The sequence below is a fragment of the Bos taurus genome, chromosome 9 (assembly GCF_002263795.3).
Source record: "Bos taurus isolate L1 Dominette 01449 registration number 42190680 breed Hereford chromosome 9, ARS-UCD2.0, whole genome shotgun sequence".
Classification (NCBI taxonomy): domain Eukaryota; kingdom Metazoa; phylum Chordata; class Mammalia; order Artiodactyla; family Bovidae; genus Bos; species Bos taurus.
This window is the reverse complement of record NC_037336.1, coordinates 83,831,933-83,845,567: the sequence shown is the minus strand read 5'-3', so window position 1 is coordinate 83,845,567 and position 13,635 is coordinate 83,831,933. Positions and strand designations below refer to the sequence as shown.

At 42.8% G+C, this 13,635-nt stretch overlaps 1 protein-coding gene across 1 annotated transcript in view; it reads right to left on the bottom strand.

Moving 5' to 3' along the window:
* The window catches only part of RAB32 (RAB32, member RAS oncogene family), a 31,704-nt gene extending 18,524 nt beyond the window's left edge, over positions 1 to 13,180 (bottom strand). The window contains exon 1 of the mRNA NM_001205950.2: positions 12,742 to 13,180. Coding sequence (NP_001192879.1) covers positions 12,742 to 12,994 — 253 coding nt within the window. The 5' untranslated portion in view covers positions 12,995 to 13,180. The remainder of the gene's footprint in view (positions 1 to 12,741) is intronic.
* Positions 13,181 to 13,635: the final 455 nt, after the last annotated feature.

Here is a 13,635-nt window from a genome sequence, read left to right as displayed (position 1 = left end):
GTGTGTGTGTGTGGAGTGAAAGTGTACACCAATATGTAAACTCAGCAGAACCTGGGAGATCTTCCTCTTACATGGTCTGCAGTAGTAGTACAGACACGGTGGGGAGAACTCTGAGCAATAAACACCACCTTCCTAGACCAGAGCTGTAATCTCCTCTTACAGGAAGGAGAGGGGTTACTTTATGCTTTTCTGATACTCTAACAGACAAGATTATAAACTAGAAGATGATGCTCCAGATTATCTCATCCAACCTCCCTTATTTTAAAGATGAGAAAATAAAATCTCAGTGAGACAACATTACTCAAGTGTCTTAGGTTGATGTCTTATCCAATGTGCTGCCTGATCTGGTAGCCAAGGATTTTCTGGAGTATACATTGCTCCCCATGGCCCCATGTCTCCAAATAGATCCAAAGCAGCATGAGCCTGGGAAAGACATTCCTCAAGGACACACAGCCCTGCCACAAAAGTTACAGGCTTGCTCTGTGTCCCCGAGTGGCTGACCACAGCAGCTAAGGACATGCCTCACTGATGAGTTCACTAGCTAGGCTGATACTGGGGACAGGCTTTTTCAACCATATTGCTGTGGGCATATTGCCTGAATATTCCAAATGGCTTCTAAAATGTGTTATCCTTTAAAAAGCTGTGTTACTTCCTTATCTAGCGGAAGTAACCCTGATTATAACTAGATATGTTGGCAATGAGAAAGGGAAAAAAAGCGGACAGTGCTAGTCATCTAGGCTCAAAGACATTTAAAGATGCACGACTTGGTAATACATACTCTAATGGATGATGACCTGTAAGGTATACATGTTGGCAAAAGGATTAAAATGCTTCCCCAATATCTGGAGTACCCAACACTAATGACTTTGAGAAGGAGTTGAGACAACTTGATACATTTCCAAGAATATGTATTCTAATCAAGGAAAAGAAAATCACAAAATGGCTTGCCTTCTCTCTTTTTAGTGTAGGCAAATTTTCTAAAGGGAAATATTTGCTCTCAGATTTGAAAGCAAAAAAAATTTTGAACATTTTATCAGAAATACAGGCCAGAGACGCCTTCTCTATGGTTTTAATCACTATTTTTCAATGTGTGTCTCAAAACTTTATGTTCATGTGCCCATTTGCCAAAAAATCTAGATATCTCTAAATGTTATTTGAAATTCAAAATATAAGTCACACAATGAAAAATAAATCAGAGCAATAAGATAATCAGTGCTTAGCTTTCCAAGTATAAATGCTTATCCTTTCCCACTCATTAAGAATTATTGGGCTTCCCAGGTGGCTCAGAGGTAAAGAATCCACCTGCCAATGCAGGGAACATAAGGTTAGATCCCTGGAGCAGGAAGATCCATCCATCCCGCCCATCCAGTGTTCTTGCCTGGAGAATCAAAAGGCAACCCACTCAGTATTCTTGCCTGGGAAATCCCATGGACAGAGGAGCCTGGGCTACAGTCCATGGGGCTGCAAAAGGGTCGGACACAACTTAGCAACTAAACAACAAACAACAAGAATTACTGAGCTACATGTTCTTGCTTAAGGTGACTGGGCAAAAATGAAGTTTCTAGTGAGTGCATATAAAGTTCTTTAAAAACATATCCTTAAAGTTCAGTATGCATTTCAGAGATGAAGCATTTTTAACATGCTTGTGTGGTTGGTGGGTAACAGTTCAAGATCTAGCCAAAATATAAGTCCAGTCACGGGTTCTAGAAAGATATTTATCTAGCCACTAAAAAATTTTATAGCTTGATATAGATAATATGGTGATGTCATAATGGGTCTTAGGTTTTATACGTAAGAAGCTACAATTCATAGTCACATAGGTTTTGTCATTTTTAGGGCATCTATTTAATGACTTTTTATACTACTACTTTATAAAGCCCTTATAAATGTGCCCCAGAATCACACTTAAATATTTAACATGCTAAAAGTATAGGCATTGTTAGAAGATTAAAAAAAATTCCTTACATTAAAAAACATGTATAATATCATATAAGAAACGAATCGCCAGTCCACGTTCAATGCAGGATACAGGAAGCTTGGGGCTGGTGCACTGGGATGACCCAGAGGGATGGTATGGGGAGGGAGGTGGGAGGGGGGTTCAAGACTGGGAACACGTGTACACCCGTGGCGGATTCATGTTGATGTATGGCAAAACCAATACAATATTGTAAAGTAAAAAAAAAAAATACTGGATGCTTGGGGCTGGTGCACTGGGACAACGCAGAGGGATGGTATGGAGAGGGAGGAGGGAGGAGGGTTCAGGATGGGGAACATGTGTATACCTGTGGTGGATTCATGTTGATATATGGCAAAACCAATATTGTACAGTTAAAAAATAAAAAAAATAAATAAAATTTTAAAAATGGCACAAAGAAAAAAAAATTGTTTTAAAAATTAAAAAAAATAAAAAATTACCATAATACTGACCAATAAAACAATGTAACTAAAAACCCATTCCCCCCGACTTGTTTACACAATTTTTCATAAAAAAATGACTGTATTACCCTCAAATAAAACAGGTCTAAAAGCTAATGCATCAAATTAGCACCATATGAGGCTGGATTCAATAATGAACTGAATTTCATATTTTAATACTGTACCATGAAGAAGGTAAAAGGAGTCATGTGATTTCATACAACGCCATTCATTTGTCTGGTTTTCTTTTCTATCATACGTAAAGCAGAAAGACAAGATAATATAACATGACCATAAAACCTTTGCAATCAGAAATCTCTGGATTCATACCCTAACTCTGCAAGTTACAGGTATACAGACCTTGAGGAAATCCCTTAACCTTATTGAGTCTCAGTTTACTCAACTGTAATTTCCCCAGAAACATATGTATTAACATATGTAAAACAGATAGCAAGTAGGATTTGCTGTGTGACACAGGGAGCTCAGTCTAGTGCTATGTGACAACCTAGAAAGGTGGGGTTGGGGGAGGGAGACGGGAGGGGGATTCAGGAGGGAGGGGACATATGTGTACATGTATCTGACCCTGAAAGATGAACTCCCCAGGTCGGTAGCGGCCCAATATGGAGAAGAGTGGAAAAATAGCTCCAGAAAGAAAGAAGGGGCTGAGATGAAGTGAAAACAATGCCCAGTTGTGGATGTTACTGGTATTGGAAGTAAAGTCCAATGCTATAAAGAACAATATTGCATAGGAAAGTGGAATGTTAGGTCCATGAATCAAGGTAAATTGCAAGTGGTCAAACAGGAGATGGCAAGAGAGAACATTGACATTTTAGGATCAGTGAACTAAAATCAGAAAACAAAGATCATGGCATCCAGTCCCATCACTTCATGGTAAATAGATGGGGAAACAGTGGCTGACTTTATTTTTGGGGGCTCCAAAATCACTGCACATGGGGATTGCAGCCATGAAATTAAAAGATGCTTACTCTTTGGAAGGAAAGTTATGACCAACCTAGACAGCATATCCAAAAGCAGAGACTTTGCCAACAAAGGTCCGTCTAGTCAAGGCTATGGTTTTTCCTGTGGTCATGTATGGATGTGAGAGTTGGATTGTGAAGAAAGCTGAGCACCGAAGAATTGATGCTTTTGAACTATGGTGTTGGAGAAGACTCTTGAGAGTCCCTTGGACTGCAAGGAGATCCAACCAGTCCATTCTAAAGGAGATCAGTCCCAGGTGTTCACTGGAAGGAATGATGCTGAAGCTGAAACTCCAATATTTTGGCCACCTGATGGGAAGAACTGACTCATTGGAAAAGACCCTGATTCTGGGAAATATTGAAGGCGGGAGAAGGGAATGACAGAGGATGAGATGGTTGGATGGCATCACCAACTCATTGGGCGTGAGTTTGAGCAAGCTCCAGGAGTTGGTGATAGACAGGGAAATCTGGTGTGCTGCAGTCCACGGGGTTGCGAAGAATAGGCCATGGCTGAGCGACTGAACTGAACTCATCTGACTCATGCTGCCGTATGGCAGAAACAAACACCGTGTTGTAAAGCAATTACTTTTCAATTTTAAAAAAGTAAATTGAGAGACAGTGACTAGAAAGCAGCTTTTCATAAATGTTAACTGTGATTACATGAAGGGTTTTTTACCAGAACTTGCTACCTCTGAGATTCTATGCTTATATCTGGAAATATATTTCCACTTGGAAAAAAAAGCATTATAGGGGAAGAGGCAAAGTTGTTATTTACCTCATGTATAAAATACCGTTTGTGCCCATGCCACCACTATTTGAGGTTGAGATCAAACCCATCTGTCAAGCAAGAGAGTAACAAAACTGAACACAGAAAAATAAAGTTAAAAAATACCTTAAACTAAAAGAAAAACAAACTCCTTTTGAGATGGCAACATCAGGAACGGGATTTTTCTCTTTGCTAATTAGAGAAGAGCAAGCTTTTGTGGTATTTAGGTCACAGTGTAAGGTCTGTTTTTATTCAACTATTTACATCTTCTGTGGTGACTGTAAAAAGAACATCTGACTTTAATCAATTTAAAGAGAGAAATAAAATCAAAGTATTTTTTTGGTTTGTGTCCAAAGTCAGAATAGTTTTGGAAGTTCGAGATACTGGCTTTTTCCTTTCTTAAGTACAGCATTCAGTGAGAGCAAGACATGACCCATCTCTGTCGTGTGATTTATCCTGTCTCCTTACATCACCTCTTGAGACAGCAACAGAGATAAGGAGCGGGTGATGCAAAACAGACAGGAACTTAGGGGCCAGGAAAGGTGGGTGTCAAGGAACCCGGGGAGCAGCAGACTTGTTCAGTGGAGTGAACAGAGGATGGGTCTGTTGGCAATGGACAGCACAGGCAAGACACAACCTCTGTTCTCAACTTGAGCGAGTCAGATCGCCCACGCTGTGTGTGCTCAGTCGCTCAGTCGTGTCCGACTCTGTGTGACCCCATGGACTGTGGCCCACCAGGCTCCTCTGTCCATGGCATTCTCCAGGCAAGAATACTGGTGTGGGTTGCCGTGCCCTCCTCCAGGGGATCTTCCCTGCCCAGGATCGAACCTGTGTCTCTTATGTCTCCTGCATTGGCAGGTGGGGTCTTTACCACTAGTGCCACCTGGGAAAGATTACCCCTGGTGTCTGGTAAATTACACACTTCCAGGCCCTCTCCCTAGGAACTCTGACTTGTTAAGCGTGGAATATTGCTAATTGCCTCTTTAGTATCCCCTTCACAGAATTTTATTTGGGGAAGCAGTGTGTCCAGTTTGAAAACAAACAGAAAAAGCCCTAGATTTCCCAGCTGCCCTTGCAAAAAGGCATGGGTGTCTGACTGGACCAGAAAGGCAAAGAATACAGCCAGGGAGTAGCTGAGTGCTGAAATGTCAGCTTTGGTCCATGAAGAATGAATGATTCTGTTCATCAGCTGTGAACTGCTCAACCACAGACTTACTAGGTGAGGGACTTAACTTTTTTCTTGTTAAACCATGATTTATGGGCATGTTTGACAGATGAAGCCAGCCTGCTTATAGCTGATGCTAAGGAAGATACATTTAAGCACCTCAGATGAGTCTGATGGAGCAAGTCCCATACAGTCACACTAAAAACAAAAAACAACACCAAAACACCCAATATATATTTAGCTTAATTTCAAAGCAATCAAAAATCACTACAGAAAATACTTAAGGAAAATATCTGGATAGACATGAGTGAAAAAAATGAGGAAGAAAAGAATGTTAAGATCTCCTGTCAGAAAGACCAACACAAAGCCTTAAACTAAACCTCCGCATCCCATCCCATAACTTCATGGGAAATAGACGGGCAAACAGTGGAAACAGTGTCAGACTTTATTTTTCTGGGCTCCAAAATCACTGCAGATGGTGACTGCAGTCATGAAATTAAAAGACGCTTACTCCTTGGAAGGAAAGTTATGACCAACCTAGATAGCATATTCAAAAGCAGAGACATTACTTTGCCAACAAAGGTTCGTCTAGTCAAGGCTATGGTTTTTCCTGTGGTCATGTATGGATGTGAGAGTTGGACTGTGAAGAAGGCTGAGCGCCGAAGAATTGATGCTTTTGAACTGTGGTGTTGGAGAAGACTCTTGAGAGTCCCTTGGACTGCAAGGAGATCCAACCAGTCCATTCTTAAGGAGATCAGCCCTGGTACTTCTTTGGAAGGAATGATGCTAAAGCTGAAACTCCAGTACTTTGGCCACCTCATGCGAAGAGTTGACTCATTGGAAAAGACTCTGATGCTGGGAGGGATTGGGGGCAGGAGGAGAAGGGGATGACAGAGGATGAGATGGCTGGATGGCATCACTGACTTGATGGACATGAGTCTCAGTGAACTCCGGGAGTTGGTGATGGACAAGGGAGGCCTGGCGTGCTGCGATTCATGGGGTTGCAAACAGTCGGACACGACTGAGCGACTGATCTGATCTGATCCATTTATTTTTGAGTGGTTTGTTGCTCTCAAAATAAGAGTGGAGAAATCACATGTTTTTAGCCTCTGTGACTGTAAAAAGCGCAAAAAGCTCTTTTGAAAATATAATTGAATATAATTCTTAACACCTTTTTCTTGATCATTTATCTCACCTCCAGAAATCTCCTCACATAAGTCAGCACTTTTTCACCATCTCTTCCTCCAAGAGAAGGTCTCTACAGCCATAGTGCAACTTAAACTTGTCGACTGAGCCCACTCTCTACTACTTAATTGTTGATTAAGTGTGAAATCCTCACTATTTTGAGGATACGCTATTTTTGGACTCAAATCTTAGGCCTTCAAAGTTTTTTTCTTTGGAAGATTACTTTTTCTCATTCCTTAGTCCATTTTAATAAGTGCCTAGAAATATGTATTCATCAGGGTTTTTTCTTTTTTTAACATATTTTATGATTACTTTGACCTTGGGGCCTTGTAGACCAGGGGAGGGACTGGACTGCGCCCCCCGCCCCCCACCCAGGGTTGTCTAGTTATTAAAGCAAACAACTTGCTGAGAGCGTGTCTTCAATATGCAAACCAATCAGTCCTGAGTCCTTCTCTACTTGCTCTCTTTGGTCAGGCTCTTGCAGTCTAGGTCTGAGACAACTAGGGACCATCCCTATAGATCTTAGCAAACTGAAATCTTTCAAACTATCCAATCTAAACTTGCTCAGCTTGCCTATGCTGCGAGGTCCTTTCCTTTCTTCAAAAATCACAAAAAAGGCTCTAGCCCTTGCTCTGCTTTCTCCCAGCTCCTTCTGCCTCCTAAATGACCCTGGTGCTTCCCTGTGTGGTCCTGCACGGTGTGACATGGTCCTTCCTATAGGGAACTATCAGTAACAAACTATCTCTTTTAACGGCAATTGTCTCCTGATGTGGTGATCTCATTTCACTTGAATAAAAACAAAACCTTGAGTACGTGTTAAAAGGGAATAAGAAGCTATCTATGGTAACATTGTTTGTTAATCAGCTATACCACAATACAAAATAAAAATATCTTTTAAAGAAGAAGAATCACTGAACTTTACATATCAAAAGCTTAAGAAAGCTGGAAGGTCAGGATGCTGCTGCTGCAGCTGTTAGTCAATAAATCATGCCCAACTCTTTGCAATCTGATGGACTGTAGCCAGCCAGGCTCCTCTGTCCATGGGATTCTCCAGGAAAGAACAGTGGAGTGGGTTGCCATTTTGGAAGGTCAGAATACCATATACATAAGGCTGAAATTCCTAAGATGTATTTGAAAATAATACTGCACCTCTGGAATAATGCATGGCATACAGGTTTAATCTGTGAGATCACAGACTAGTCCAGACAAACAGCTGCAATTATTACCTTGTTTTCCAGGGTGTGCTCTACACCAAATACCAATAAAATAGCTTCATTAACTTCAGAGAAGTCCACAGTTTCAAGAGTCTTTCCAAATGTAAAAAAAAAAAGAGAGAGAGAGAGAGAGATGCAGCCAATCAAAAAGTGTCTGCCTTGGAAGTAGTATGCTTCATAATTAAGTGTAAGAACTAGAAATTCTGGACTGATGACATAAAGAGATGGTAATGATTACAAGAGGTATGAAATATGAGTCATATGCTCCAAAACAGGGCTGACCAGAACATTTGCAAATTAAGACAAAAGTTTATGTCACTCTTATGTTACCAAAAATCCACTCTGCTATTAGAGACATGAGACCTGTGCCATGGAGTACCTGTGTTTTCTTGGTCAGCTTACCACACCACACCTCCCTGTGTTTACACCATAGGGTTTCTAAAAGCCTTTAATCCTATTCAAACAATAGACTGATTAGGCAAATGGCTTGCAGCCAAATCAAGTTTTAGTACTTCTTATCAGAACTTGGCTCTCTGTACCTCTAATCTGAGCAACTTTTACCGTACCTGGGCTAACTGAGGCTAATTAAGAATGGTAACACATTCAAAAGAAGGAAAGGCAACAGGCACAACATTACCAGGTAAATTTTGTTCATGTCAGTTACACAGATATGCTGTTATGTTGAAATTCCTGTCTGGGCATTTGTGAAAGCACAGTCCAGACCGGGGAACCCAAAGGTGTTTCAGGGCTTACGAAATAAGGAAGATTTGAAGATGTAAAATGGGATAGTAGGCTTTGCTTGGAATTCAGCACAAAACTGAGCCAGAATAAGGCTGAAGATGGCAAGACTGTACAAGTCAGATGTAATAAAAGAGTTTATTTCAATCCTTTTAAATGAATTATTAAGTAACTGACCCACAATAAGCCCTATGAAAGTCACTGTAGGACTAAGAGACTACATATAACAGAGACTAATTCCTCAAAGAACTGCTTCTTCATATTTAGAAAAAACTTGAACATTAATAATCCTTGACCGATAGACACTCTGAAGGTCAAGAAAACTCTTGCTCATGAAGAGTTGGAGCATTATCAAAGAAATCAAGAAGAGACCACTAGTTACAGCAATTGGCAATATGCGAGAGAGAACAAGGAAGACAAGATCAACATTTTATTTTCAGACGGGAATCAAAAAACTCGAAACTGAATCTAAGTATGGCTCAAAAGTGAATCTAAGTATGGTTTATATAACTTATAAGGTCTTCCAAGCATGAATTTTATGCTCTAATAAATAATATTTACATGAATTTCAGAGTACATTGTTTCTGATTTGTTCTCTGGCCCAAAGGAGTATTACTCAGATTTTTATAAAGAAATTTTGATACTAAAAACTGAAAAGCAGTAGAATAGGCTCCCTGCCTACTCTAATTCCACTGTGGCATAAGTATTATTTGAACTAAAGGCACTTGAAAACCAAGGGCAAGATGGGTATTCCAACCTCCCCTTCTTCTCCCTTAAATCAGGAGATAAAACTCCCATGTGAAAGACGTCCTCCCCATAAGGAAGGAAGGAACTGCGCTCATCACCAGAGAGGATCAAACTGAGAGAATTCTGCAGAAGCAGATCTTGTTAAAATAGCTCTTATCTTCCTTTAGCATCCCACAGAGTTTGGTTATTTTTCCACAGCTGCCTTTGTTCAACCTAGTATAAAAGCATTTATATTTTTGTACTTTTGGGGGTTCTTCCTTTCCTTATGAGGGCTCTTGTGTCACATAAAGCTTCCCTGATAGCTGAGTTGGTAAAGAATTCGCCTGCAATGCTGGAGACCCCAGTTCAATTCCTAGGTTGGGAAGATCTGCTGGAGAAGGGATAGGCTACCCACTCCAGTATTCTGGCCTGCAGAATGCCATGGACTACATAGCCCAAGGGGTCACAAAGAGTTGGACGTGACTGAGCAACTTTCACTTTCAAATAAATTTCTGCTATTAATCTTACATTAATTTAATTCTCTGGACCAGCTGAACATTCTAAGAAGGTAGAGATAAAATTTTGCCTTCCCTATGAAAGCAAATCACTGCAATGAATGCATGCAGACTAAATTATACTAGATCTAAATGGACAAGCTTAAAAAAAAAAAAAGATTTAGCCTGGACCAGCCATTCAGCCTACTTGGAAAATTCTACAGTTGCTAATAAGCTTATAATAAGTAGTGAGCCAAATACTCATTCATCTATAATACATGTTAAAAGGAAGATCAGATACTGCATCCTAATTTAGTATATACACTTATTAAACTCTCTCTTTAAAATCTTATCAAAGACTTCAATATTTCAGTATATTTCAGTAATGTGTTGAGCAGCAGTCTCAAAGCAGATATGAAGTAAAAGAAAGGAATTGCCTAACACAAAATTGTGTAAAATTGCATCTGTACTTTAAAGCTGCATTCATTTGATTTAATAAGGATTTATAAGGCCTGTATCCATGAGTCACTATGGTTCTCAATTTGAAGAGTTTAGCTTAAAATGCTTGGCTACATTTACAGAAAACATTTGGGTAATTCCCGCCTGTTATGCTTGCTGGAGCTTTCAAGTACAGAGACCTGACACAATTTATTTACACCTTTCCCACTTCTAGAGCAGCAACAAAAGTCTAACCAGTAAAACAGCACACCTTAAGTTAGTCATGTCGAGTGGCCAGCTCCACCTACTATTTTGCAATCAAGGAATACCTCCCCCCTTTGAGAATTAAATATGATTCAACTTTGTTGCTACACAAAGCAAATATGTTTAGCCATGGGGAACTATTTGGAGTGACCTTCACTTTGCCTCCATTACATCATGACTACTTAATTCAAATGGTATGAGCCAGGATTCACTAGTAGCTCAAATATTCAAACCAAACTTTGGTTTGTTAATGACAGAGTTAATGATAGAGCTCCCTAAACCTTAAGTTAAAGCCACATTATTTTTTGCTCTTAGTTTCCTTATATACTGAAAACCTTATTTAAAAGATGAACCTTATAATTTCCAATCATCTCATAAGTTTACCTCTAATCTTGTTCATTGCTGGTGTGTACTTGCTGGATAGAATCCCTTTTGGAGATTCTGAAAGGTTTGCTCTCCTTCCTGGAAAGGGTCAAGCTTTGGATTTAAGCAAAACTGCAAGAAAATTCCACCTAGGCCGATATGTACCAGAGTCTGGTAGAGACTGAATACGTTCCCCTCCTAGTAAAATAGGTCTGGTTAAGCAGGATGAAAAAGAGGAAGAAAACTCTAACTCATGCTTCTGCTTTCCCAAGTCTCCAAATATAAACATTTTTCCTTGAAGCTTAAAAAAACACAACTGTGCCATAAAAAAAATCTTTTATTTACCCGCAGAAGGACCCAATCACAATTTAATTGCTAAACACCACACTATTTTACATGAAGAATAAAGCAAACTCAACTATTCTCCTAGGCAGAGATTTAAAATCATCTTCATGGAAATTCACGGCTACACTGAAGATTTTGGTAGAATGATTATCACATGGTAAGGCAACCTTTAGAATCCATGACTTTGTCAAGGAGAAATACTCTTATCATAAGTGCTCTGTGAAAAAGCAGGAAGTGTTTCGAAAGGAAGCCTCTGGCTTCAAAAGATGACTTTTCAAAACTTTTCAAACGAACATTTGGTTTTCTGTAACCAAAAAAAAAAAACAAGCTGAGCCCAAAGGCTGACTATTCCCCCTTTCTTAGAGGTGACATACATCACTTTATTTTCCTATCAGAGGTAGAGAAGCCTAGTCTTAAATAAATAAGTATATATGTGATATTTCTTCAATATCATCTCATATGTAATAAGCCGTTGATGAAAAGAGCAGTACCCAGCAGACAGACCTGGGTCCTTGACTCTTCACCAGTTGGGTGACCACACCTTTTACAGGCTTCAGTCATACAAGTGGAGGATGAAGGATGGTCTCTTTAACCCTGAACATGCCCCCATCTTGAAGGCAGACTGAGCTTAACACTCACAATGACTGAACAAGGTAATTCCTGGTACCACTTTCATATTTCAACTTTCCCAAAGTTAATGGCTTATTAAATGCACACATCCAACCCACCACACCAGCCAGAGTTCAAGTTTTCATACAGTAGAGTAAGGAGAATCTGTACCCTCCTCAAACTGCTCCAAAATGACAATGGAAAGCAAATGCCAGGAAATAATATTATATATTGGGTGTGGAGAGGCAGGAGTGGGGCTAGGTGTTGGTTCAGGGGGAGAAGAGGAGCATAAGGTTTCAAGAGAAGTTTTCCCAAATCTTTGCCTGAGTGGCCTGCCCTAGGAATGCGAGGATGGCTACAAAGAATGGGGTTTCACTCCCAAGGAAGGGTCTCAGACTCAAGGTGGATGATGAAAACCCTTCTGAAAAGAAACCCTGGTTTCTAGTCTCGGGGGTGTCCCTAACTAGGAGTGTAACTTTGGGTAAGTCGTTCAACCACTCCGAACCTCTGTTCTTATCTGTAATATGTTAAAGCGAATGAGAGGAGCCAGCCCCTTCCCCTCCCTCTTCCTCGTCAAGATTCAGAATTAAAACTCGGGAAAAGCCTCCGTGGCCTTCTCACCTCTGGTCAGGTGAGAGCTCCAAAGAAGAGGGCCTCCTATCTCTTAAAAACACCAGAGCTTTTCAAAGCCCGAGCTGAGGCGTCTAACCAGGTTTATTTTCTCTACGCATTTATTTATCTTGTTCTGCTTTTAAATTCTTCGACTACCAAAGCCTGTTCCACTGTGCTGATTCCCCCTGGAGTCCAGCATCCCCTTCCATCTTTCCAGGTGGTTTAGTCCCTTACTTTCAAACTTACTCGGGCAGGCAAGTTCTGGCAGAGGACAGAGAAAGAAGCAAGGAGACCGAGGGCAGCCGAGCGCCGCCCTCGCCCCCGCCAGGCTTCCGACGGCGGGGAAACCCCGCGGGCGCCCCCTGCCCGGAGGCCGCCGTCCGCCCGCCTCGGGGTCACCGCACGTCCCCGGCTCCCGCCATCCTCTTACCCGCGATGTCCCATAGCTGCAGGCGCACCAGCGTCCTGCTGTCCCAGTTGAGGACCTTGAGGGCGAAGTCCACCCCGATGGTGGCCCGGTAGTGCTGGGAGAAGAGCTGGTGGACGTAGCGCTTGATGATGCTGGTCTTGCCCACGCCGAGTTCGCCGATGACCAGCACCTTGAAGAGGTGCTCACTGGTCTCCGGCGGCGCCGCGGCGGCGGCCGCCCCCCGGCCCGGGTCCCCAGCTCCGCCGCCCGCCATGAGCGCCCCCGACCCCGCACCGCCGGCCGGCCGCTCTCGGCGAGCTCCGGGGCCCCGCCCGGCCGCGCCCTCCTTGCGGCGCCCCGGGAGCCCCGCCGGCCGTCGAAACTTCTCCGAGACCGGCCGCCCTTCCCGCCGCGCTGCCGCACCGCCTGACGGGTCACAGGACCCGGAACACGCCGCCGCTGGCAGCCCGCGCGGGGCGGGGAAAGGCCACGGCGGGGGCTGGCCTGGCGGGGGAGGCCCCGGCGAGAGGCCGCAGCTCGCCGCCGCCTGCGCTTCGCGCGGGCCGGGCCAGAACTCGCGGCACTTCCTTTCCCCGCAGTCCCCCCTCCTCGCGGCGGCGCCGAGCTCGGCCGCCCCCTGGTGGCCGCGGAGGGTAGCTGAGCGCCGACGGCGAGGGGGACCAGGCGAGTCAAGGTCAGACCACCCAGCCAGGGGGTGAAAGCCCTTAGAACTTGCGGAGGGGCGAGAAGGGGGTCGTCCAGGAGGGACCCCAGCCTGGAAGGCGCGGGTCTGGGAGTCGATCTCCTTCCCTGGCTCTGCCCCGAGGGAGTTTAGCACGTGGAGATCCTTGCCTTTGATTAATCGCCAGTGGTCCACTTCAGAAGTGAAAAAGAGTGGACGGATGACTCTGAACT